The following is a 28,000-nucleotide window of genomic DNA, read 5'->3' as shown; positions in this document are numbered from 1 at the left end:
CTAGGCATAACTTAAAATCTGACGTTGAAAATAGCACTTGAAATATAAACAAATAATAAGCTTAAAATAGCAAAAATCGGAATAAAAGTATAAGAGTAAATGCACTCTTGAGCCTGAAGGACATCTGAAACTCAGGAGAATATGGAAAAAAATCTGTGATCCATTTGTTTTTATCATGCTTGCTTCCACCTAATTCAGTAATGGCATCATGAAGGAAGTCTTTCAGCAAATATATCAGTAGTTCACCGTGATGGTAGTATATTCATAAGGTGTTAAAAAATAATGATGATTATCTAATCTTACATGAGGATCTAATAAAATAAAACATCGATTTAAGCATTATGTTTTGAATTATCAACCCGGTTACAAAAGTACAGCATGTTTTCGTGCATAAACATCACATGAATACATTCAACATCCTTATCAAACAAGCACAAAATATGTGGGCCATCAAAACCCAAATTCAGCATCTTTTTCGAAGATACTTTTTAAAATATATATTATTGAAAATATAAAAATTTCTCTCATTATATAATTTTTCAAAACCAATGAAACTTTCATTTTATAAACATATCTGCCCCAAACAGTTAAACAAAATTCAAAATTACATTACAACTTCAATGAAAAAAATAAAAAACTTCAAAATATTCACAAACTGTGGTAAATAATGACCAAGTCAACAGGTAAATTTATTTTACTGTGATATCTATCAAATAATGTTAGACAAAACCAAGCACTTCAAAAGTGTTTAAGTATCACACCTTTGGACTGCAAGTATTAATTAATGGGTACACTGAGTTTACTTCTACATATCTTGAACCTCTTACCATATTACTCTTCATAAAGACTCCTTGAACATGAAAGAGAAAGATTTTTATTTTAATTATTCACAAATAACAATACAGCATGTTGAAAAGAAAGCACATTCTATAACATCTGACTCAAGGCTACAACAATGAAGCATAAGGGAAATTTAGATTTCTGCAAGACATCAGTGATTCCATTCGTTTTTAACATCAATAAACGTAAATTTTCCTAATTATTTTTCTTTGGGAACCCCACATTTTCTTTGCTTGACTATAAGAAACCTCTTGGACAAAAATGCTTAGCCACTGCTTTTCATAGTTTGTCAGGCCTATACTGTATCACCAATTCATGACATACTGTGATTACTGGCAATAATTATATGATGCCTACAAACTGGATTCTTATGATATTGAGTACAGTTGGTCCCACCTTACAATGTCAATTTATTTTTAAAATCCAATTTTAATGTAAAAATATCATAAAGTAAACCCATAAACATATCTGTTATAATTTGCTCAGGAAGATCCATAAGTTCATACATTATATGAATTTTATATTGCACGCTCGGTCACTATTTGTAAATGAAGTAACCAGAGTGTATTAATTACAATGCAACAACTTCTAGTGTAAAATTATTTGCCTTGGCCGGATTTCCAACCAGGATCCCTTGATGTATGGCCAAGTGCTTTAGCCAGTTAAGCTACTGAGGCATCCTCTTACACTCCGAGATTTTGGGGACTTTAATTGAAGAAGATGTGATGAAATACCATACAAATGAAATATTAGAAGTCAACATGAATGATTACTAATGTTAAAGTATTAATGATTTCCAAGATAAAATGCCTTATCTAATTCAACAATAATTACAATATCTAATTCAAATTTGAAAAAACAAACTGCTAATTTCTTACTGTCCATTGACAAAAGTTCAGATGATACAAAATGGGTTAGTGTATTCAAAAAAGACTTGACAGGGTTTGGAGCACACATGCACAGCTAACTTTTTCAGAAGAGGATATTGTTTACATCACAGTCAGAAATGTATGGGAAAGGAAGCAAACAAACGGCAAATAATTACGCCAAGGTCACTTCTAAGTGCACAACATGTCAAGATTCACAGGAGCACATTGCTGAAAATATTTACTAATTAATTATGATTCACAATCATCTGAGCATGCCTCAATGAAACAAGTGCTCGCAATCGCCAAAAGAATCACCTACATCTTGCACTCTTTGTTACCAAAGGCAGCTTTCTAATCACTTATCTACTTACTCACTTGATTTTGCCATAATTACTCACATCTAGTAAGCAAAAAGGACTTCCCATAAATGCTCCAGACTTTAATTTGAATTTGTTTGTCAGACATTTCAGTATCACAGCTTCATAAATTGTTAAGTTCCATGGAAAAACTTGTCTCAAGTAAAGCACATATCTCAAAACGGATTAAACAGCGATTCTACTATGAAATATATGTGTCCTTGGTCATAAAATATGAACAATATTTTGTGACTGACATTCTTACGTAGACATTGAACATCAACCATAATGACACATTACCATTGTAGACACAATAATGACCTTGTTTATGGGACCACATGAGTATATATCTCACTATTATGATTTATTTTACATGTAAATCCCCTTGTAGTGCAAACTGTACCTTGGGCATTACTCACAAAATCAGACTCTTGTTACAACCCATACTTGTTTATAAGGATTCCACCTTAAAATGATATTCCTGTGTGCATCTTGCACACAAAATTCAGTTATGATTGTACAAGAAATAAAATGCCTTTACCAGTACTATTTTTTTCACTGCAGGGGCCGATCAGATTCAGCAGTGTAACTTCTCACTCGGGAGAAATTCAGAGGTGGAAATCTCCCATCAGCAGGAGAGAGATCAAATGAAGTGGAGTTGGATACTCCATTACGGTAGCGTACTACTACCGTGTAAGCCAACCATGAGAGTTGCACATGCTTACGGCGCTTGTGTTCAAGGATTTGAAATTCCTGAAATGAACAATCCAGTCAATTAGAACAGATGGTACTAGCTTAAAAACACACCAGGTATACTTAAAATGAATCATTTTTGTTTATTTTTGACACAAAATGGTCACATCCACTCTTTGATATTAATCCACTCTACTAAATCAATCATAATGTGAAAAAGTGAAACCAATTATCTGTCTGCTTGTGATAATTCAATCTGGAAATTGGTTCATACATACAATAATGAATTTCATACAACACATTTGGGAACAAACAACAGGGGATTAGGATTATTGTTAAAAATTGGAATGATTTTTAAGGCATACTTAACAACTTTGAATGACTACATGAGTTTATCTGTAGCTTTATTCTCGATGCCTTACATTCATTGCTTGCACAATTTGCTAATTGTGCTCTTATATTGACAGACTCCTATGCTGAAGGCAAATTGTTCACCCAGAACAGTAAGGCAAAGCATGCATTACATTTCTCCCTTTATTATCATGAATACGTTACCAATCAGATTGATTCAAATGTGATCAGCAATGACTGCAATCTCTTAGTTAAACAATAAATGAAGCCTCAAACAGTAAAACAAACTTATTTAAACTGGCCAGCTAAAGCTTGAATATCTGACTGGATCAGTTCCCAACTACTTTAATTGCAACCCCCAGGCCTTCCAATTTGTCTCTTACCATTTCCTCTACATGTATTGAAAAGCATGGGTGATAACAGATAACACTCTCTCTCACTTCCCTGACCAATAATGCATACATTAAAATCTACATCCAATACCCTCACATGCACCAATTTTGGATAAGCCATAAATCTCTCCAATCTACCCCTTACTATTTAAATACACTCAATAAATTGTGCTCCATTTACTCTGTGAATCACCTCAGAATCCATGAAGCAAACAAATACATATCAACATTATTCTGAATTATTTTCTATCAGCGATCTCATTACTTTTTTTGGCATTACACATACCTCCATTGCATTACACATACCATCTATCTATCTACCTATCCTCTTTCTAAAATCTAACTAATATTTCTTTATGAATTTCTTGGCAGCTAGTAATGAATGTACACATTCTTTCATTGCTTATATGGAGACTAGAATATACATATTATTTTCACAATAGTACTCTAAAGGACCCTTGAAAATCTGAGTTCCTTGAAACACATGCTTATAATTTATCACGTTTAGACACCCCAACTTATTTATTAATCCTCGATAATCAGAGGCTTGTGGCTATATGATTTTACAAGGGAAAATATTTCTTCATTAAAATTGCTCCAGGTTAAAATTTTATGCTAATTACCAATTTCTACTTGAACCCCTTGCATTCAAGTCTAATTCTCACAAACATTTCCTGCTCGAAAAAAAATGAAATTTGATTAGTTCTATTACATGTGCCAATGATTTTAACTATGATCAATAAAACATGAAATAATCATGTCTAAAAAGTCAAATTATTCATAAAATTCACTTCAAACAACCAAAATGCATACGGTAAATTAAGAATTGCTAAGCTTATTGAAACTGTGAAAAAACTCAAATTATGGACCATAATCCTTAACTGACAGAATTTTTTACATGAATCCTGGTCAGAGAAATGCAACTTTATGGTATTTGAACAATAATTTATACGGCAACCAACCTAAGCTTTGAAAAATGTATGTAGATTCAATTTATTACAACAATTTCAGGGTGTAAAAATCATTTGCCTGAATCATTTTTACACTCAGAAATTGTTGCATTGAAATGCATATTAACGGATGAATCCGTTAAAAGTTACTGTTGCGGTATCTCCTGCTGTTTCTTAGAGCATTCAGGTTAGAAAAATATTGAGGTACATTCGAATAGAATTATGGATTTTCTAAATAAATTTGACAGCCTTACCAAATGAAAACTTTGTTCAGTCTGTTCTGCAAGTGCAGCCTCCTTTCTTCTTCCAGATCGAAATCTATAGTAAAAATGCAATCAGAATGTTTGTAAGAGATGCCAAAAAAGTACAGAAATCTACACTTTACTGGACAGCATAAATTAAGAACCATACCAGCACAGCAAAACTCTTGAGTACGAGACTAACAAAAGTTGTTACAAATTTAGCATTAATAAAGTCAGATTTTCCTAGTCTTCGTTCTGTCACTGCTACATGAGTCTATGACTTTTCCTTAAAAGATACAATGATAAAAGCCTATATATACAAGAGTAAGAGCGAAAGTGAAAAATATTTTATATTTATTACTGGTTTATATTTTTTATTGATGAAATTCCTCCACATGAAAAGAGGATGGAAGAAAAATATGCATACAGGTTAACTATCTTTATAGACAATAAAATGTGGCTAACAGCAGTGATCATTAGCAACATTAAAGAAAGGCAAATAATTTGGTAGAGGTGGGATTATCAGGGAATGGGAGAAGGGTAAAAAAAAGCCTGGCAGTTGTAGTGGTGCCTATTCTCAACAAAAGGCACCCAGGGGTCCACAAGTTTTCTGGCGGATGGCTAACTCTAGTTGAAGTACTCTCCAGAATACCCATTTCGGGGTCACTGTTGCTTTGCACAAATGTTACAATTAAACCAACAAGGTGTGGTCTGAAAATATTTATCTGTCGTGAAACAAAATCTTTCTGTCCGGTCTGATTGTCCATGTAGAAATCTATTGTAGGCAACAAATGGATGGTCACTATAAAATTTCTAATTGCTATGAAACATTGTCTAAGTGCTATTAAAATGTGACAGACTACATTATGTTTTTGTGAAAGATATTTTGAAGTTTTTGCAAAGCACATGTATCCATAAATTTTCTACAATTATCTTTTGATTTTCATATTTATAAAATCATAAAGATCATATTTAAAACTTTGTGATGCATGAAATCTCTTTATGAGTATACATATAACTTATAATAAGGGGATAATGTCTATGAAGTTCACCAAGATTTTGTTTGTTATTGCTACTATCAATAATTTGAAGACTATTCATTCTTCAGAGCTATTACAATTGAGAAGAGAAATTGCGATATATAGCTAAGAACTGAACCAATATGGGAACAAAAAAAATTAAACCAATCCATTAATACAGTCTAGTACTGCATCTTTAATAGATTCTAAGACCACAGTTCACTGATAGATAAGTTGTGATTTGATTTGCCCGACAAAGTGCTGAGGTGAATGGTGCAAAACATTAAAGAACTGCTAATGATGTGATGATACATTATTTGTGGGACAAACTCATTTTTAATCTGTTGCCATACGTCAATGAACCATTCCATTAAATGGATACTAAGGGTGATGCACATTTGTCACTATGCACAATTAATTTATTCTACTGTTAAGTAGATTCATGTATGAATTGATAACATCATCACTCCTGCATATTTGAAGGGCTCACAACACTATCACTTGCAAAATTTTGAAAGATTCAATCTCTTCATATGCCCTTGTAGTTTTGATGACTAGTGTTTTTAACCAACACATGCTCAGTTTGTAGATATTCATACCTGGGATTGTTCGCTTGCAGCTGACCAGTGTTTGAACTGTGGTTTTTGCGGTGAAGAACCAGCACCACTTTAGCCTCAGAGCTGAGGAGACGGTAATGACCGCGAAGGAGATGCTGGTCAGTTGAGTACGGTCTCAAAGATACCAATGCTCCCGGAGGTGGGTCTGGTGTGGTTAACATTACTGCTGTTCCACCAGGGAAGAATCTGAAACAAAATGGGGGAAAAAAAGAATAAGTTTACCAAATGCATATCACTCTCACCCATAAGGAATTCAAGTAGTGATAAGAGTTGGAACAAACCTCAGGTAGCGATAATACACCACAAGGTGCCAGGGACGGTAGCATGAGTCCTGGAATGAGTTTTCACCAGGCCTCACATAGGTAGTCTTACTTGCATAGCAGCCATCAAAGCGAATTCGTGGTCGTCCCAAGACAAACATGTCCCGCCAAGTAGGGTAAAAACCTCCTGGCACCCCGCAGCTACTGCCCCACACTCTATTTTTTTCATGGGCAATGAAAAAACAGGAAAATCAACATTAATTCACCATCATCATTACAATTATACGCTGAGAATAACCACCCATTATAGCATTCAAGTGTCCTTACTTACAAAGAATTATTTATAAGAACACTTTATCCTTGAATGCCATCACTCATAAGGCATTACACATAGAGAAAGTTTTCATCCAAGAGGAAAAAATGGCATTTTTGGTAAAACAGACAAAGCAATGCCATAATGCAGAATTGGGATTGGGGGCAATCAGGACATGCAATAACCTCCAAAACTGGAAACAATCTACATTTTACTCCAAAATAATTCCAGCACCAGATGTTTCCATGTCTGACATACACATCACTAAAAAACCATAATTACATTTAAATATTTATGGTAATTAATGTTGACAGTGAAAAATTTGAGCAAATCAACAATTTAATATTTAGGTTTCCATAACATCCATCTGATGAAGGATTCATGCTGCTTCCAGATATCCAGATCCATAGGTGTGTTGATGGACACACCCACAGTCCTGGAGTTGTCTTTAGGTCTAAGTCAGATGGAAACATTGGTAATTCCCAGATCAGCATGAATCCTATATCAACAAAGGTATAATTATAATTAAATGGCCAGAGAAGAGTGATATCATGTCACCCATCTGCCAATTTAAAAATTACTTGGTGGTGAAAGAATTTAATGCGATATATAAACCAAAAATTGAGATGAATGGAGATGAGAGCATTCAGGAATATAAAAAGGAGCAACTTACGCTGACCTTCAATCTTAATAAACAAATTAATTGCTCCCTCTGATGGAAAATGCATTTTGCAAAAAATATCACAGCTTTTACACCTATTCATTATAGGAACCCTACATGTTCCCAGGAGTGTGTCGTATAAATATTGCCCAAGTCTAAAAACTCATACCTTGAAAGACTCAATTCACATAATCAGTAAGAAAACTATTCTTTCCTGAAAGGCATTAGGACAAAAATGTAAGCAAACAAGATGGATTGCTGGTAAAAGAGAATGATAGAGAGCGAAAGTTAATGGCCTTGGATAGGAACTAAGTTTCATTTTACCCCCAAAAGCTCATACTGTGATCCTTGAGCTAAAAGGATTGGCCAAATGAATAACTTATCTTTCTAGGTTCCTCCTGGGAAGGGTTGAGAGAAATGAAGCACCTGAATTCACCACAGAGACACACCTTTTTGATGTAATTTTCAGGGAAAAGAGCTGTGTGTGGTACATGGACTGATACATTAATTAGTGTCCGCCCTATGATAGGAGCAACACTGTTAAGCCAATACAAGGTTTGAATAAAAAGTATCGGTAACAATTTTTTCCTAACGTGTGCATAAAGTGCTGAATTCAGAACATCAGTTAAGTGTGCACATGATCAAAGATCGTATTGGCATTGATAAGATGACAGTGCACACCATTAACACTGAAACTTTGGCCACACGAAAGATCTGTGCTAAAGTCTTCCCCAAAGTCTTGATGGATGACAAAAAGCAGAGTCAAGGGTCTATTTGCAAAGACCTTCTGCAACAGCATCACGACTATTCACCAAGCCCCTTAAAAGTCCCGACTTGGCACCAGCAGACTATTTCCTATTCTCAAAAGTGAAATTCTCCCAAACAGGACACCCCCCATAGGACCTTAAGTGACATCAAAGAAGCTTGCATGTGTAACCCTTAAGGACCTTCCGGAATCTGCCTGCCAGGGAGCCTTCAAGTCATGGAAATGCCACTGGAAAAAGAGTGTTGATGCTCAAGGGATGTACTTTGAATAATTTTAAGGCATTGTAACAATATCTGAAATAAATCTATTATTCCTAATCTTTTCCCGTTACTTTTTATACAAACCATTTATGGCCACAAGAATGAGTCTTTCAATTGTTATTAGGTTTACGATAGCCCTTATCATCAACCTTGTTTGGCACATCAACTGACTAAAGAAATTAATGAGTTAGAAACAATTGCAAAATAATATAATTCTAAGATTGATGGAATTGTTTACAACAACAAGTAAATCATTAAATGCAATTATTGATGCATAGGAGATTAGGTTACTTCTGACAAACAGGAATTTCAATGAAGTTTATTCAACTTTAATTACCAAAAGAATTGATTTTAATTAATAACATTTAAGTTAAAGGGTTTCCTAAGATACACAATTAATCCACATTTGACAAATTGTAAAATGCAGAAAAAAGAAATGAATACCTTAAGCAAGCAAGTTTCCAAATTTCTGGATCACGACTACATAGGAAGAAACCTCTGGACACAGCGGAGCAGGACTCAAGTGATCTTAGGTCCAAATGAGGTGAAACAACCCAGCGTAGAATGTATATCAGTATTTCCATTGGCAGTGCTGATATATGAACACCCTATTGAAAAAATAAATGAATTATATTTTTTAATTTAATAAAATTAAAATAAAAAATAACCTTCCATGGTTTTATACAATTTGTCTGACTTCTATTTTTCACAAATTATTAACTCTTTAAAAATCTCATTGGCTATAACGATAATCAACAAATTTCACATAACTACGCACTGAGAATAGAAAGAAGCAATCTACCATACAGCCCAGACTTGACACCTAGTGATAACCTTCATTTTCCAAAACTGAAAGAGCATTTAGGTGGAACTGAAAGTGGCTGATACTAACTTCAAAAACTTGGTACAAACTGAGCAAGGAAAAAAAGACTTGTACAAGACTATGATAAGTGATTGACTTTGAATAGCGATTAGGAAGTTAAGCAGCTTAAGACTTATTTAAGTTGTAAAATTTTTTTTTCAAAATCACAGTCGTAGTAGCTATTAGCAGAGGCGACCGACAGCTGAGGTTATTTGCGCTATCAGGGGTGGATGGGAATAGGGGAAGGGTTGAGAGAGACCCAGCATTGGCATCAGTCTACTCTTCACAAAAGGTGTCAAGGGGTCAACAGTTTAATATCCCATCCTAAGAATACCAAACTCCACTTGAAGTGCTCTCCACATACCATCATAAGTGTGGATCATGAAAACACAGAAAAAATCTGCCACCTCCAGGAATCAAACCAGGGCCCTAAGGGTGGGAATTACAATAGCCACTGCGCCATCCCAACACCCTTGCACTAAAGAAATACCCGGGAAACCAGTGAAAAATTCTGCCACTGCCAGGGTCTTCACCTTGGTCCCCATGAGGTTTATAATTACAAATTTTTACTGATGCACATGGTACCTACCTCTTGTATAATTAACTTTGAATATCCAATTAAAGTAGATTTTCCTAAACTTGAAATAACTTTAAACACCATATTTAAAATTAGAGAGATTATGTGCAGAACAGATAGATTTAGGATGTAATTTTTCCCACAGTCGATTTGAGATCAGAATCACATTGTCCGAAAGTACTAGGAGGGAAATTATTTCTGGTCAAAATTAGTCTGGTGTGTATTCACCCCGTCACACACTTAAGTGGAGGCTTGTATGGTCCTAAAAAATACTAAGAAAAAAACGTGAAGCACCTCTCTCCTCTCAGAAAATTCCATAAATGAAACTGCAAGTACAAGGGCAGTTTTTTTTTCAACCTCTGATTGCACAGCATAAAGTCTGGACAAGCAACAGGCGGGTGGTGTGCCTAGTAGGCAAGAGAGCATTTCCTGTACTACATACCCTGCTACTGCTGAGCTCAAGTTGTCAATCTGTGCTGAGTAGTAGTTACATAAACATAACTGTGTCCATTGACTCTTCTGCCTAATGTGAATTGCGAAGCGTTATTCCTTTCCTGCAAGCAGAAGGGAATAGTGCTGCAGAAATTCATCCAAGAATGAGCCGAATGCATGGAAAAAACTTCATAAGTGATGGTGTTGTACGTGAAAGGTGTCAAAAATTTAAAGATGCTGAAATTGATGATGATGAAGGGGGTCAAGGACGCAAGTCTGTAGCCATAGACGGCCTTGTTCAATAAGTTGACAAAGTGGTTAGAGAAAACCATAGGTGCTTTGTCTATGGAATGTCCAGAAGTTTCAAGATCTTCTCTGTGCTCTATGGTTATGGAACATTTAGGCTACAGAAAATTTGTGCTCGCTGGGTCCTAAAAATATTGACTGACAACCACAAAACTTGCCAAATGGCTTCAGCTTTGACTTTTCTTGACCGCTATGCTGCTGAAAGAGAAGGCTTTCTGAAGCCAATTGTGACCAGAGATGAGATGTGAATTCAGTGCGACACACTCGAAACAAAGCAAAAATCACAACAATGGATGCATACAAATTCACCAAACAAACCTTCAACAATTAAAAGGTTTATGGCTACTGTGTTATGGGGCCAAAAAGGTGTGTTGCTTGTTGAGTTCATGCAGCCAGGGACAACGATTAATGAAGCTGTTTATTGTGACATGTTATCATGTTTGTGGAGAGCCATTTAAAACAAAATAAGAGGCATGCCGACTTCTGGAAATTTTCTGATCTATGACAATGCTTGTCCTCACAGTGCTGGTACTCACTGTGCTCCTTGAGCAATTTCAATGAGACATTTTCGATCACCCGCCATACAGTCCCAACCTAGCGCCAAGTGACTTCCATCTTTCCCTGAACTGAAGTAGTGGACAGGAGGGCAGCACTTCAAAACCAACAAGGAGCTTCAAGATAATGTCACGACTCATTTAAATTCATTTGCGGCAAAATTTTATGAAGAGGGTATTGTAAAGCTTGTCCACAAGTACGACTAACACCTCAATCATCAAGGTGATTATGTTGATAAGTAACCATAATTGTGCATAACTTTTAGTGATAAAATAATTTTTGAATATTTAGCTATCTTTTTTAATAACCAATCTGAGGTTGAAAAAAAACCACCCTTGTAAAAGAAAATCACAAATCATCCTCTACTTCAATACAATAGTGATTCTCTGCTAACCAAGTTATAATGCCTAAGTTTTTCAAAGTTACTGACAGAATCATCATTTAGACCAAATCACAAATGATTAAAATCAAGAATAACATGTTGACCTTTTGCTCTACTTCGGTTTGACAAATGGGTTGCTTTCTGGCAAATATTCTCTGAAGTTTTGCGGTCAGAAAGCCATCATCTTCCTCCTCTTCATCCTTAGATACTTCATCATCACTTTTATCAAGATCTTCATCAATTTCCTCCTCATTGGCCTCCACCCTGGCTTCATAATCAGATTCCACACTGGTGTCATCATCTGAAAACAACATCCTATGTTACTACACTGCCTTTCACCAATTATTTATTTTACATTATAAAAACTGGTGGTAAAAAAATATCCATAGTTAGTAAAGAAAAACACCTGGGTATTCTCTTTTGTACCTGCAAAATGATACCGTCCCGGACAAAAACTTACCACTTCCCAACGGCACAAAATGGAAGTTATTTAACATTTCCTGTCTCTGATTACCTGGCAACACTGCATTTATCAGTCATTTGGTTCTGTTTGCCAGGGACAATAAATGATCCTTCAAAAGATAAGGAGGGCATAAAACCTCTTTGAGTTTTCCTGAGTATCATGCATTCATTATCCACTGGTAAATGAGAATGAAATTTATACATTATCTGCCTTTTACTATTTGTATAAATTGAAGACTGACGGAAAATTTAATAATAATATTTATTTTAATTAAAACACAGTTGTCAATTTTCTAATCATTCTAATTACGTCTAGCCAACATATCAGAACAATGGAAGTATTGGAATGATTTTAGTGTTCAGAATTAAATATTTGATAACATATTATCTCTTCTTCTTTCATTATTAAATAATAATAATAAATTTCATAATTTTTCCACACCCATGATAATGCCAGACTCTGCCACAGGAAAAATGCAAACAAAACTATGAAACACAGTAGCTTACTATAAAGAGACAACATGAATGCTAGCATCTAATTGCAATATCAATTTATTTCAAAGATGGCAAGAAAGATCAGAAAGGGACAGTCTCAAGTGATCTCAGTCTCATGCTCTCAAGTATCCCAGCCCCCTTAAAACACGATCTTCATACCAAAACACAGACCTTTGAATACAGCATTATTATAATTAGCAATGAGTTTTCGGCACCAAGATTCCATAATATGGCAGTAATTTTTTTCTCTGTGGCTCTACATTTCATGCCCCGATGATTTAATAAATAAGCTACTAAAAAAATATAAATGCACAATAGGCTGTGACATGATTTGGTTCTAATGTAAACTTGGATTTGAATATTCAATATTTAATTCAATTAGGCTAAATTTCAGAGTGATTTTGTTTTTTTATTTTAAACTTGATTTTGAGAGTAAAAGCTCGATTTGCACAACACCAATTAGCATCATTGTGGAAAAAATCTCAGCAGGAATCAGGGTCAGGGCTGAAAGAAAAAGAAGAAAGGCATTCCCTGAAATGGAAGAAAGGCATGATGCTAACATGTACACGATCTGAGCACGGAACTCCCTTAGTCTATGCATAACTTGGCTTTGTCACTCAGAGCTGAGTAAACTAACATGTCCAAGAAAAATAGCCAAGAACATAAAATTTTCTCAATCATACACCATGAAATTTAAGTAATAGTTTTTATGGGAGGCGACTGACAGCTGAGGTCATTCGCGCCATTAGGAATAGATGGGAGAGGAAGGGTGGAGAGAAACCCGGCATCGGCATTAGCCTACTCTTTACGAAAGGCACCAAGGGGTCCGCAGCTTCACGTCCCATCCGACGGACATCATACTCACTCAAAATGCTCTCCACAAAGCACCTAAAGTAGGCATTCGGATACCACTGAGAAATATTTGTCTCCAGGATTTGAACCCGAACCCTCTCGGTAGAAAGCCTATACGTTAGCCACCGCACCATCGCTATCCCCCATGAAATTTAAATAAATGATTATGTGCCAATCAAGGCTTTGCCTAAAAAGCTCTACATTGAAAATTAAAAAGCTCTAAATAAGCAAACTGAAAAAACTTGTAAACTGACCTGTAGTTAGTTAGCATATGATGAGTCCTTACAACCTTAACAATGTTGAAACAAAGGGGAGAAACTCCTTTAGTTGTAAATGGATATGACTCTAAATGTGGAAATATAAAATGAAAAAAGCAACAAAATGTTGTGTTATTATGCACTGGAAAAATGAACCTCACAACAAGGATCATCACATGCAGAATATAGAAACAAGTAAGTGCCCCTCATACACAGTCTGTGGCTGATAATGGAAATGGTGACTCTTGAAAAAACAGGCCCCTGAAAACCAAAAATCACTACTCTCATTTCCCAATATCCATGGGACTGAGGAGATAACCCAAGTTATTTGGGAGAATGGAAAACTCAGTATGTGACTTTGTAGGGACCAACTAGGTTCCAGCAGGCAAGGCATAGTATCGGAAAAATTCAGTCACTCCCAGACCTTTGTTGTGTTCACATTGTGAAGCTATGCCAAATCTCAGTTTGCTTGATGTCCCATAATGCTTTTCCCATGTTTATTCTTTTCCATGCCTCAACCATCATCTTATAATTTCACTCTCATTCCCTTCCTCTTGCCTTTCTGCCACCTTCCCTCTTTCTTGTCTTGCTGTGACCCTACCCATTACTATCCATGTTATCCTCTCCTCACAATGATACTTCTTTTAAGGCTTATCAAGAATCTTTGCAAAATTGGTTAAACATTGCAATTTACATGCCAATGAGTTGCTGTCCAATCAAACAGGCTATTGCAAAGGACATGGTTACAATTTTCTTAAAAAATCACTCTTTAACAGAAAAAACTAATAACTTTAATTTTAAAATATCCCCTTGGGAAGTCATCTACTACTCAGGAACACTCCATCCCCATGAAGACGCTTAATATTTGATAAGTCCATCCTATGAAAATGAATGCAACCATAGTTTAACCTTCCTATCGTTCCAGAAGCATGGCATCCATCTGGCATATTCAGGTCATGCTTCACGTGAGCCATGAGATTTCCATGAAATGTAACAAATCACATAAAGGAGTGGTAGTCTCCACCCCCACGTGCCTCTGCAATTGAGTTCATGCGGCAATACTGAGTTTGTGCTGCCACTCTTAGAAGCATGTCCCCCACCTCTAGCAGCATAGCCACCAATTGGCTCCAGGCATGCACAAAGGGCAAGCCCCAAAGATATTTGAAAATGATAATAGTTGCCCAAAATCAAAAACATAATTTATGTCAGCATCAAATGACAAGGACAAAACACACATACCATTACCTACAGTGCGGGGAAAATTTTAATTTGCGCACTGCCACAATTTCCTTTAAGTATCAGGCTTTTGTAATTTACATTGCAGATTTTTAGAAATGCATGTTGTCATGATGTAGGGATGTGTATGGTTAGAACGTTATTTTCATGGCCCATTATTTTTGTGGGTATTCTTGCAAAACATAGTGTAGGCAGAGCACTCATTATGCAAGTTCAAGCCAAAAGGCCAATTTAAGCAAAAAACAGAGGTAGAAATTAAATAGTAGGGCGATTTAATACCCTCAGCAAATATGATAATGCCTTCAGTCAAAACACACATCAAATGAAATCAATTTCTAAGCCTAATATATTTAGAGCCATACAAAAGTTGCTCTTCAAATGAATATATTTAACATTTTCATGTGGTTGAAAAGGCACGCAAAAAGAGAACAAAGTGATTTGAGAATCTAGTCAGAAAAATGGAAACATACAAAATGAAAAAAAATATGGTATTGTAAAATAAAAACCTACAACTGGTACTTAAATGACTAATCAAGGCATACTACAACACTCAAAGCCTTACCTTCATTCTCTGTAGTCCTGGCAAGATGTTGGGACTTGTACAATCTTGATTCAATATCAGGTACCAGTTGCACTGCCCTTCGATACCACTGTATAGCTTCATAAAGCTTACCTGCCCTCTCTTCTCCTACTCCTTTCATAAAAAGCTCTCGAGCCTGAAAATACACCATAAAAACAGGTACAAAAAGACTTCCTTTTTTAGTAACAACTAATAATTTTAGGGCTTTATAACGAGATTTAGTCTCTAAACATTAACTATTTCAACCTATGTATCTAACATGAATAACTTAATGAAATACCTCATACCTTTTTTCAAAAGTGCCTCCATTTTCCTAATCCTGTACCAGAAATTTGCAAAAAAAAATGAAAGCAAACAACTGTTCAGGGCAAGTTGTACATGAATGCCTAATTTTTGTTTACATGCCATCATGGTGGAAAACCATGTCATGCCCCATTATTCTCTGACACTGACATTACTAATAATGTGTCGTGACAAATATAAAAAGGAATCCACTCTTCAGTTATTTTAAACACATGCAGGTGGGTTATAGTGCCAATTTAATAACTGGTCACTCTGTGTATACAACTCCATATGTAAGTAGGACAGATGGCTATTGGAACAAGCAAAAACCATGCGACCATTATTTTTGAAAGAGGGAATTGTTTTGAGCACAAAGCGAGGGGAGAAATTTTTATACGCAGATATGCATATGCTAAGCATATCCTTCTGACACTGGTTGAAAGAAACGTATTTATTGTGCCATCTCTACCATAGAGGAAATAAACGCCTGCGCCGGCTAACCTCCGGCGTACAGTACCCATTTCATATTAAAACCAACAACTAGAAAATGGCAAATAATATGTTAAAATACTTCTGAGACACAATCGAATGTCATCAAAATGTGTACTTTTGATAAAAATTATGAAGCTCACCTTAGATCTTAAAATTATTATAAATTTGGCCAACGAATACATTCATTTACTAACCTTTGCCTCATCGCTTGACGGCTCGGGTTCTTTGGAGACTGTAGTAGTCTCTCCTTTTGAATGACCATCATCCAATTCTTTCTTTTCATCTGACGGCGTTGCGTCCCGCTTCACCCTTCGGGGAGAAGTCTCCAATTCCCGCTGCCATTGTTCCCTGAAGTTGCTGAGAACCATATCCAATGAAGGGTGCGATGAAGACTCCTCCTGTTCTTCTCCTTCCCCGACGGCATCTCCTCCACCACCTCCACCAACGCTGCCCCCTCCTCCGCCATCGCCTTTTGCTTTGTCTTCCACGGAGTTTACCATTGATGTCATAGGATGGTTGTTCTGGTGGCTGTTTGGCTATGATAAAATGAGTTCAAATAAGGCCTGTATTTGTTTCATACCTAAGCCTTTCCATACCGTTCAAATTACAAACACACACAAATAATTCGCATTTAATGCGGCAACAGAAGATTGAAAGCATGAAACTGATGCAATAAATTGACTTATTTCATTCAACCTTACTAACCATTGTTGTTATTAACCTCTTTTTCGTAAAGCAGCCAGTTTAAGCCGATGATTCTCGGTCGGAATATCGCACAACACAGGTAGAGAGTTCTTTGGCTCTCAAAACAGCAGCCATTATACCCCAAACTACCCAAGGTTGATAAAATCACCTTAGGATTGCCGATGGAGGTGTAAAATCAAAAGATCATCGATATATTACCCAAAAAGAACGCACCAATACACCTTATACGTAATCTGCGTATGTCTTAACAGTACCCCCAATTGACGTACCAAGACGAATTGCGATGTTCAATTGTTTGCGAAACCCGCGATATTCGAAAGTCTGATCATTAAATAAAAAACCATTAACACAGTAATCAACCCGAAGGTCCGTTTGGTAGGTAATGGTTGAGTTCACCCAGTGCTAAGCCCGACGGCGTGTGAAATTCACACATCAGGGTAGTGGAGGCCAGTTCCGTTCCCTGTGCCGGGGAAGATCTAGTACCCGAAAAATCACATAGCTTGGGTGGATGTAGGTGCCCAGAGAGGCTTGCCCGGGATTCCCCTCTGATCAGTAATCCAGTGTTTGGCCCCTGTACTATCGCGACCCACGTAATATACATACATACACATGCCTAATCATAAAATGGGTCACATTGGTCCAGGGGTGAAGCGTTGGACTACTGACCGGATGGCCCCTGGTTCCCGGGGATGCCTCTCTGGGCCCCTGCAGCTCCAACCAAACTATCTGATTTTTCGGGTACCGGACCTACCTAGGAAACCATAACTGGCACAGGGAAAGGAACTGCCCCCCCTACCCTGATGTGTGAATTTCAAACAACGTTGGGCTTAGTAATGGGTGAACTCTACCATCACCTACCAAACTGACCTTTGGGTTGATTACTGGGCCATTGATTATTAAATGACATAATACTCATACAACATGTGAATTGGATGAAGTAACAAAATGCAAATTTTATTTTGAATTTTTTTATTTAATACGATATTGAACTGTACAATTCATATAAACCATGCTCGCAAATTAAAAGTTTTGAAAGCAATATATTGAACCATAAAGCTTTGCACCATCTTGGTTAGAATATCCAGCTCCTGCAGCAGACATATAACAAAACAGCTTAATTAAAAAAATATGTTGTTTGGTCGTTATTATTGAAAGAACAGGATCAAAGTAAATGGCATGAATATTATCCTGAAGAACCTTCAAAACAAAGGTGCCATCCATATTACAAATACTGAAATGGGTTGTGCAGTACAAATACTCTTGAACTGAAAACAGCAACCAAAAGTAATTGAATATTAACAACATACATGAAATATTTATAAAATTATATCAAATATTACATGTTACCAACCCCAAATGGCATTGCTTTTTCTTTTGTCATTCTATAATGTTGACAGCTTAAATTTAAGTGATGCACTTCATAAAAAAGTGCAACCAAATTAATAATGAAGAACTTTAAATAAACCCAACACAGTTTGTACAGTCATACAAAGTCAAAATGAAATTTATAACAGAAAATACACATTATACATTTCTATTTACAGTAGCAGTGTTAATGATCAAGAGATAGACGTGATAATTGAACAGAAATATCCAGAAGTAGAAAAATTACTCTTAGTAAATGAACATACAATTTACGTGAAAATAGGAATCTTCAGAGGTAAATATTTTATCAGACAAAATATGAGTATAAACCTAGCTATTCAAAAAAGATTTGTTCATATACTTTAGATTATTATCACAACTTAAGAAAATTTGTCCCATTTATAGGACTAAACTTTCACATAGGCCATGGGCAATAGAAGATTTAAATGCTCTAAGAAATTCTGTTCGAGTATGCCACTTCCACAGCCAGCTGAAGGGAATATATATTATCTCATTCTCAAAAATGTTGTATTTCTTAGAGTATCAGTTTGTAGTTGAATTCTTGTAACTATATTAACATAAGCCTCAATACAAGTATAACCTTGAACAGAATGATCATAATGAAACGGAAGCAAAAATTACCAAACAACAGTGATTTTTAATCACAGTTCAGAATTTTAAATTCAGTAGGAATTTACTAAGTCCAGACAATATGTGCTTTGAAGGTATATTTTGTATTCCCATTAATTAGAAACTTGCGTGATTGCTTCAGTACTTGACATTGTGCGATGCTGCACAGCTTTCACCATATACCTAGTGGGCTTTTATGTGGAAGTACACATCATGTCTTTGAAGAGGACCTAATGACTAGTTTTTGATTGGTTTTTTTCAGGTTATCAATTTATGCCACCTTAATTACTTCAGTTTTAGCATTCAGCTGAAATAAAGTTTAAAAAATTGAAATAATGAACCTGGTCAATATTTCCTTATCATAATTGATGGTTTTTTTGTTTTTGACGAAGCTATTGTCTCAAGCTGGAAGAAGTATGAAGCAACATTACAGTCAAAATCAGGGTTAACACTCATGTATAACAATATATATCAACATTCACACTTTATGAGAGGGATTAGACCCCAAATACAATCAATATACTGGGGTCTTTAACTTCAAAAAGAGATTCAAAAAACATTCTGGATCAAGGCAGGAAATTATACATGCAAGAATGAGATTATTTACCTTTTTATTGTGGGTGAGTTAGTAAAATCGGACAATGTAAATCATACATTTCCCCATTTTCCAATATGCATTATGTTCTAAATGCTCTATTATTGGCAGTGGCTGCTTCATGTAGGCAGTAAGTAGAAAAATCAAAGCATTGATGGTGGTAAGACCAAATCAATTTGTGCCTTCAATAATATGACTCAATTTCACATGCATTTCCCGAGTTTTTAACCAATATAAAGAACCAATCATTATATACATACTTGAAAAACAATTATTAAACAATGATGATTCACACAAAATTATCACCACATGTTTATAATGTTTGTTTTCCAAATGATAAATATACCAAATGGAATGCAGTCGCACATTCCACCCAATATGGCCGGATACAAATCACTGACTAGTGTGTCACATCTTCGTGCTTTTCTATGACTCCAAATCCAATTGGAATAACACAGAAATGGCAATGATTCACATCTGAACTCCTTTGAGCATTTCCCATACATCATTCATTATTTCATATAGGTACAGGACATCAAAGTAAACAAAGTACTCGAAGGAAAAGAACTAGCATGAATGAGTGAGATCTACTTCCTCTCTCCATACAAATCCCAAGGAAATCATTTGTTCAATCTGATAACTAAGCCTATGGATAATCTAATGGAAACCAGTTCATGTGAATTGCTAGTGAAATAATATTATGTTTACCAAATTTTCAGTCATTGTAAAGGACAAAATTGCACAATGTTAGAATGGGTATCACCTTGAACGGAAATTAGATCTTAATAATTATTAGGGCAGTAAACTTCAAAATTTTAATGAACGGACAGATTTATTCCATAACAAAATAATTTTATGAATTTCCAAAACACATACTGTGAGAATTCACAAAGCATATTTTGTACCTACAAAATGAAATGGCACCAGTTCCTTTCAGAGGAGTAACATTAACTTTAAAAAAAATCACAATTACATATTTTCAAATTATCACCAGTTATACATTTATTGAAAAGTATTTCACCAGCTGGATATGAAAGGCTCTTCAACAAATAATAAATATTTCCTTCTAACTATAAAAATCCTCAAAGCATAACTTGATAAATTAAATGTAAACAAAAAAATAAGAAAAGCATCTTGTTTGTGCAAGATTCTTTCACAATTCCCTAAATTTGATTAGTTTAGAATAAACAAGTTGTAAATCACTCCTTTTGCCCACTGTTATCAACTTTTAATTGTAAAATTCACATAGACACATGCCAAAGCAGGAGCAGAAATTATTGTAGCTGCAACAATGTTCCTAGTTGAGCAATGGCATGAGCAGATATACAGTAACAATAGAGTTTATGCTAATCTGTAATGATGATGATCAATTCATCTCGTAAGGACAATAAACCTGATAAGGATGCATGACTTTTTTCAACAGCTGATTTAAAGTTGCACAAATCAGTCGATGATAGGACATTATGAGAACGTTCCTCAAACATTATTAATTCATGGACAATTTGAAATGCATAGCTAATTTTTTTCAAGGAAAATAAAAGCACTTCTTTTTGAAGTTATACCAAATGTAATTACGGCAGAGACTAGAGAACTTCAACTTACCAATCAGTCATAAGGTCTCAAATCACACTTATTATTTTTCAAAGGCATGCTTTTTTTTCAAAGAAAATAATCCATCAAAGCTTTTGATTAGGAGGTACACTTAGACACCTTTCAACACTTGAGTGGAGCATTTACATCAATCATTTGCAGGAGTCTTCAACTTCATCAGGGGAGGCAAACATTTCTTCTTGGATACAATAAGCAGACTATCAATTAAAGAAATGCATCCTGAAGGATATTTACATCAGTAATTCACTGACACATGGGAAACACCTATACATTTGTAACAGATTACGTAGAAGACATTCCAATCAGATTTTCTTACAAGAATTTGCACAGAACTGAATGCTGCTGAACCCATGAAAAGAAGAATTAACATTTCTTTTGAGCATACAACAAAACTCATCAAACAGATGATTTTGGATAGCCAAATAGGGAGATAAATAGAGTTGATTTATGATGAAAATGCACAATATTGTATTGCTGGTAGACCACATTTGGTGAAAACGTCTCTTTCACTGGATATTAGCATAAAACTTAGGGAAAACCTGAAAATGCCCCTGATGAAATATGGTAAGCATGGCATGAGCGGGTTAGGTTGCACAGGAGTCCTTTTTTTTCTTTTGCTTAATTAGGCCCTTATATTTTTAAGAACAGTCAAATGCACCACACGCCGAGTCCAACTCAACACACTGCACTATCCCGTGCCGTGCCAGGCAAGTGGTTTGGTTCCTCGATGACTGGCAGTGAGGCCTGGAGGGGTGGCACTCCAGCCGATGCTGGTGGCACTGGCATATCTCCAACTGACTGAGACCTGCTCCAGGGGAGATGCAAGCCGCCCCCGACACTTCTCTGGGCCACTGAAGCACCCATTGCCATCGGATTACTTGAGACTAAAGAACCGCCGGCGGCATTGCCCGACGTACCAGAGGGAGCATGCTGGAGGCTGAGGGCAGAGGACCTCAGGGGGTGGGAGGGTGTGAGTGTGGCTTGGGTGAGGGGTGAAGGGGGGTTTTCATTTGTGTCTGCTCCGCCAATGAAGCGCACATGATCATCAAAGCGTACTCTGTCGGATGAGGCACCGTCTTCCCCTCCAGTCCAGCTACTACTGTCACTGCCCTGGAATGAATTAACGGTAAACCTGCTGTTACTCTGGGCAATTAATTCACATTAGTTAATGCAAAAAATTGGTATTAATCCAAAAGATCAGATCAGTGGCTAAGGATAAAGATACCCAACACTGTGCTAAGGAACTGGTATGAGAAGGTCACATAGAGGTGAGAAGGATAGTTTGTTTCCATGACAGAAATGTTTGTTTTCATAAAGATTTTGTAACAAGAAAACCACGATGCTCGGGTTTAATCTGGGTTATCCAGAAGTATCAGACACTATGACACTTGGGGACTGTTAGGTCAGTAGACCAACATCCTACGTCAATAAACTATCACACTTTTACCACTTATCTGCAAAAGACAAACCCACGCACAAAATTGTATCATTTGTTATTAGGATTAATTTTCCGGCATCCTAAGAAGAAGATTCCTTTTATATCCTTCACCTTCATCTGGCAGCAGAACAAATTGTTGCACAAGAACTAATAAATGTTTTGATGATTTAAATTTCCAAGTTCTTACTTGAGATTCTGTGTTGAATTGGAGTAATACTTTTATAATTTAATTCATATGTTTTCAATTTAAATACAATTGAATCAATGTGACCGCAGCCGTCCAGTTTCTTTTCTTAAAAAAAATCTATTCACTATTAGGTGAAACTTGTTTGCACGTGACAATTTAGTGGAGTGATTCCTTAAGGTAATGGTTCTATTCCTTTGAGGCTGGTGAAAAAGTTTTCGTGAGTACATTTTCAATAATGATAACCTCTCAGAGGGAGAATTCAATGGGTGGTTAGAAAAATATATCCACAATGCCATCCAAAAACAGGTAGAAACTGGAGAAAGTTCCAAGAAGAGTTATGCTACACTTTTTTCAATGATGAGTTCATCGCCTAGGACACATAGCCCAGTTTCAAGCCAGATTCAACAAGCATTTTCTTGATGAATAACTGATCGAATCACTTTTCCACTTGAGTATTATCAAGTGGAAAAGTGCTCCGATCAGTTATTCATTATGTTTGACTTCCACCACATCACTTCTGAAGCTACTCAAGCATTTTCTTAATGGAATATTGCAAGATCAGAAAGGAGCTGTTCAGAGAGATCCCTGGAAGATAAAAGAGACAATGAGTTCATAAATTAAGAATGTATGACTAAAGAGGAACATAGAGGACTATGGATTTTGCCAAAACATGTCCACAGAATCGGCACTATACTGGATGAAACCTTATTATAATTAACCTCTCACACCATAGAATCTTGTCATGATAAGTGAATTCGACATAATAAGAAATATGCAGTCTCTCTCCACATCTTTCAGGATTCATACCTAAGACACATAAAAAAGTGAGCTTGTAACATAGTGATAACTAGCATTCAGAGATGTTTCCCCATGGCGAACCTTTTATTCCAATTAACTTTGGTGTCCTTTTCTTCTCAGAATACCTAAAACTACCTTCAAAGCATAAAAAATTTCCCAGGATTCAAGTATACGAGGTGATAGAAATTGTTGCCGAACACTACACACCTCTCTGTCCATGGGCACTCTCCTGTTGGTACACTTCCTGGCAGAGCCCATTGCATGGGATGCTGGTGTTGGGTGGCTCCTCCCATATGCTCCATGACCCCTCTGCATCATCCCCTTGATCACTGGATTGCATGGACCGCCCATACCCTCTCCCTCACTCACCCCACCTCCATCCAGGGACCAATCTTCCTCGGGAGATTCTCTGAAGTGATATAGAGAGCTACTGTCTGTGGACTAGTAGCAAGGAAAAGAGCAGTTAGAAGAAATGGAGCTCCTGCACAAGGCAGCATTATAAATACAGCGATTTCCTCTATCACATTTTCAGGAAATAAAAGTCTTAATATGACTTATCATAACCTAAGAACAATTTCTTATCTTTTACGGTTTTGATGATAGCTACAGAATTCTTCAAGGGGACAACTTCCAGAGAGTTAAGTACACATTTTTTGATTTACAGAGCAATAAAAAGGTAAGACACTCATTTACCAAAGATGTATTTATCATATGCAGGGGAGAAAATCACATTCTCCTCCATACTGCTAAAAATTAGGTTTCCCATATTGACTTCCCTCTGGCATATTTTGCAAAGGTGAAGCTTATTTTAGAAGACTTGTGAATTAAAAACTTTAATATTTTGTGAAAGATCTGAAAAAGTTAGGTCGTGTGATATGAAGATAGGTTGTGTGTCAATGTATGATATAAAAAAATGTATTGCTATTAAAGAGGATTCTGAAGGATCTCAGTTTTTCCCGGCGTATTGTATTCAGGAAGTTCTCTCGGGTTTCCCACCGGGTCAGCGTGGTGTGCACCGACGTTTCGACGGCTAACTCTGCCATCGTCTTCAGGGTGAAGTGACCCTGAAGACTTCACTTCACCCTGAAGACGATGGCAGAGTTAGCCGTCGAAACGTCGGTGCACACCACGCTGACCCGGTGGGAAACCCGAGAGAACTTCCTGAATAAAGAGGATTCTGTTAATCCAAACAATTAAGCTTTGTCACATGCAGCTTAAAGAAATGAGTCTCTTCATACTAACTCTACCATTTATTGTTTGCCTGTTTTACTTTTTGTGTTTGATTGCTTCACAAGTATGCATGTCATACAGAGAAAAATGTTTTTGTGCAAATGTTAAAAGAAAGGGAAAGTGATTACTCTCAAAGACATTTAAAGGATACAAGTGATTGGCTCAAGCAGTAAGAGGAGGCAAGGAAATATTCCTTCTCTTCATCCCAGAGCACTCATTTTTGTTGAGTGCTACCGTAGATTTCTTACTTTTGCATGGTGATTAGTGCCTTTTTCTTTTCAACTTATGACACTTCTAGATTAATAAACATAATCATGACAAATTGAATTCATATGCATAGAGTTAAATTGATAAAAGTCTTAACAGAAAAATGTACATTGTTTAATGACAATACTTCATATTGATAATCCAGGAAAACTTAATATTTAATGATTAATATTTCATGTTATAAGTTATGGAAAATAATACCCATTTATTATCTAAACCAAATATAAAGTTCATTACTGTCGCACCAAATTATTTGTGGTAACTACTTACACGAAACCTAAGGAGATAGCAGAGCTTAACTCTTTATGTCAATGTGAAATAAAGAAAATTTGAATGAAAAAGCAATTAATAATGAGGGGCACAGTATATTTCTTACTCTGAAACATTTTTGTTGAAGGCAAATACCATATCACCCACCTTGAAGTTCAATGTGATGGACCCAGCCAGAGCTCTGGTTGATGCCCCACCTGTTGAAGAACCTTCATCGACAGCAGATGAGGACTTGGATGAAGGGCACTTCTCAGAGTCCTTTTCTCCACCAACTCCACCCAGCACAACGCCCCCAGAGGTGCAGCTGCCAACGGTTCCACTGCTGCTCACGCTGAGCCTTTGACCCCCCCCTGCTATACTCCCTGCCCCCTCCCTCCCAACAGAGTCCCCAGCCAGTACGCCTTCCCCTGCACTGCCCCGACCAGATGAAGAAACAGAACACGAGCCAGCTGCTGCGACATCAGCTTGAACCTCCAGCCTGAAAGGAGAAGGGGCAACACACAAAGTGAGATACAGTGCTTGAAATACATGTATTGGGTGTTGTTACTTCAGTTGAATTTCATTATTTAAAGAGAAAAATGAAAACTTACAAGTTTATAATTCTAAGAATTAGTCCTAAAAATTCCTGAAAAGGACTCTATAAAAATATTTCTCATACCAGAATACTACCCTAGATTTGTTTTCAAGATTGCTTTTAGATGAAAGACATAGCACATAACAATTCCTGCAGCTTTTTCTTGAATTTGGACTTCAAAATTAACATTAAGCAAATGACCACCGTATAAATGGAATGCATATCACCTCCTTTATGGTAGATACATGAGATGCACATATCAATAAGATCATACCACAAATTTGACTTCTCTCACTCTCTCAATTAGTCGATAATCTTTATGGGTAATTTTATTCATTTCAATTTAGTTCCCAATTAGGAGCACAATTACAAATCCCTAATTTTGGATTTGTAATTGTTCATTTTTGTTAATTGAATGGAGAGCAGATAATATGCAGATGAATAAAAAGTTTAACAGACAGGGGATTACAAAGGAGTCCCTCTACAAGCAGCAAAGGCCCTTGACCATCATTTTGGCTTATTTTTTATCATATATGAGTAAATTTCTGTACAACCAAGTTATAATAGAAGCTGCTGTACATTTTGCATCCCCTTTGGGGTAATGATGTGAGAAAGTTCAACCACCCGAACCTCCAAAATTAGACCTGCCAAATGGACCATCTATGTTTTAGTCTCTCACCTTTGACCCCCAGGTAGGAGGCTTGATGCTATGCTGCCCGCAAGGCTTGCTCCTGCTAAGGCAGCATTGCTGCCAGATTCTCCTCCCTGGCCCCTGACCTCTTCCTCCTCATCCTCTTCATCATCCCGCCCCAGTCTCTCCAACTGGCTACCGCTGCCAAGGGAGAGAGAGGCCTCACCAATCGATGGGTTTCCCACCTGCCCACTGCCACCTCCCACCCCTCCACCCCCACCACCTGCAACTCCATGATGAATGGACGTGTCGACTGAAGCAGTGTCTCCTGGAAATGAATGAACAATTTAATACCCATTTAGGACTTTAACCATGACCTAACTCTTTAAACTAATCTCCACATGAACCACCAATGAGCTTTATTTTGTTCTTCAATTCAAAAAAATCTATTTTCATCCCTTCCAATCCGAACCAGGAATCATTAACTCCATTTGTTAAGCTACTATTAATATTTACTGCATTCCTTTATCACTAACTGTATCAAATTATGAGAAAAAAAAATGTATTGGTCCACGTAAATATGTATATTTTTAACCACAGTGAAATCTTGAGGGGCCTGTGAAACCTTTGCATCTCAAAAAGCACCTTTGCATTGTCACCAGGTGTCCAAGGGCAGTACATTAATTCATTGTCAATCAGATTGACCTGGCTGGCTAGTATTCTCACGAAAAGTTTAATTTCCACCCACTACAAACACACAACATGTCCAGCTTGAATGGTAGTACATAGTTATGACAATAACTATGAGAGTTAATCAATGTTATTTGTAGAAGCAGACAATGAAATAACTTACAATGGAAAAACGTATGTAACTATATATTACTAAGAGATAACATTTCGTTTTATAAAGAGTCCAGAGTTTTAATTTATCCCACAGAGGAAAAAATGTGGGCTTTTCAGCATTTTAGATTTGAATTTATTTATCAGATGAATTTCTCTGAGCTATAGGAATAGATTGCTTGCCTAGACAATGAAGCAATTGCAACAAGGGCATATACTATACAGGGTCAGTCCCAAAAAGTAAGTAAAATTATATTTCCTGGTGAAGCGGATGACTGGAAAAGGATGATTTATGGTGGGAAAAATGGTTAGAGGTCTTGGGAAAGAGACACAACCCACGTTAATTGTCTGTGGGCCATTACAGTCAGCAGATCGCTGCTAGACTGAACCCCTGTTTGAGGGGTGCCACAGATTCGTGATGACACTTCCCATGGAGCAATATGCAACAAAATTTTGTGTTAAACTAGGGAAATTGGGTTTGGAGACCATGACCAGGATGC

The 28,000-nt window shown here is 36.6% G+C and overlaps 2 protein-coding genes across 2 annotated transcripts in view; both read right to left on the bottom strand.

Moving 5' to 3' along the window:
• Nucleotides 1-327: 327 nt before the first annotated feature.
• On the bottom strand, nucleotides 328-17,324 carry LOC139696367 (F-box only protein 9). Its single transcript, XM_071595111.1, has 10 exons — nucleotides 17,065-17,324; nucleotides 16,554-16,895; nucleotides 15,568-15,721; nucleotides 11,808-12,004; nucleotides 9,034-9,197; nucleotides 6,611-6,805; nucleotides 6,312-6,515; nucleotides 4,706-4,769; nucleotides 2,607-2,818; nucleotides 328-850 (listed from the first exon to the last, which is right to left on the bottom strand). Exons 1-9 carry the CDS (start codon nucleotides 17,065-17,067, stop codon nucleotides 2,621-2,623), a joined length of 1,521 nt encoding a protein of 506 aa, XP_071451212.1. The 5' UTR covers nucleotides 17,068-17,324; the 3' UTR covers nucleotides 328-850; nucleotides 2,607-2,620.
• A 726-nt stretch (nucleotides 17,325-18,050) lies between these two features.
• LOC139696873 (E3 ubiquitin-protein ligase RNF19B-like) overlaps nucleotides 18,051-28,000 on the bottom strand; it is a 113,115-nt gene continuing 103,165 nt past the window's right edge. The window contains exons 10-13 of the mRNA XM_071595752.1: nucleotides 26,709-26,988; nucleotides 25,603-25,933; nucleotides 23,896-24,129; nucleotides 18,051-22,375 (exon numbers count right to left, since the gene is read on the bottom strand). Coding sequence (XP_071451853.1) covers nucleotides 21,941-22,375; nucleotides 23,896-24,129; nucleotides 25,603-25,933; nucleotides 26,709-26,988 — 1,280 coding nt within the window. The 3' untranslated portion in view covers nucleotides 18,051-21,940. The remainder of the gene's footprint in view (nucleotides 22,376-23,895; nucleotides 24,130-25,602; nucleotides 25,934-26,708; nucleotides 26,989-28,000) is intronic.

Source organism: Hetaerina americana, unplaced genomic scaffold, assembly GCF_022747635.1.
Source record: "Hetaerina americana unplaced genomic scaffold, ioHetAmer1.1.p SCAF_7, whole genome shotgun sequence".
In the NCBI taxonomy this organism is placed as follows: Eukaryota; Metazoa; Arthropoda; class Insecta; order Odonata; family Calopterygidae; genus Hetaerina; species Hetaerina americana.
Note: the sequence above shows the minus strand (reverse complement) of the source record. Positions and strands in the feature narration are given on the sequence as shown.

Bases quoted from the DNA above. Each gene is read 5' to 3' on its own strand.
- LOC139696367 (XM_071595111.1), bottom strand. The intron at 15,722-16,553 runs GTTAGTAAATGA...GTGTATTTTCAG, and splicing joins CGTCAAGCGATGAGGCAAAG to GCTCGAGAGCTTTTTATGAA. The intron at 12,005-15,567 runs GTAAGGCTTTGA...TGTTGTTTTCAG, and splicing joins CAGGACTACAGAGAATGAAG to ATGATGACACCAGTGTGGAA.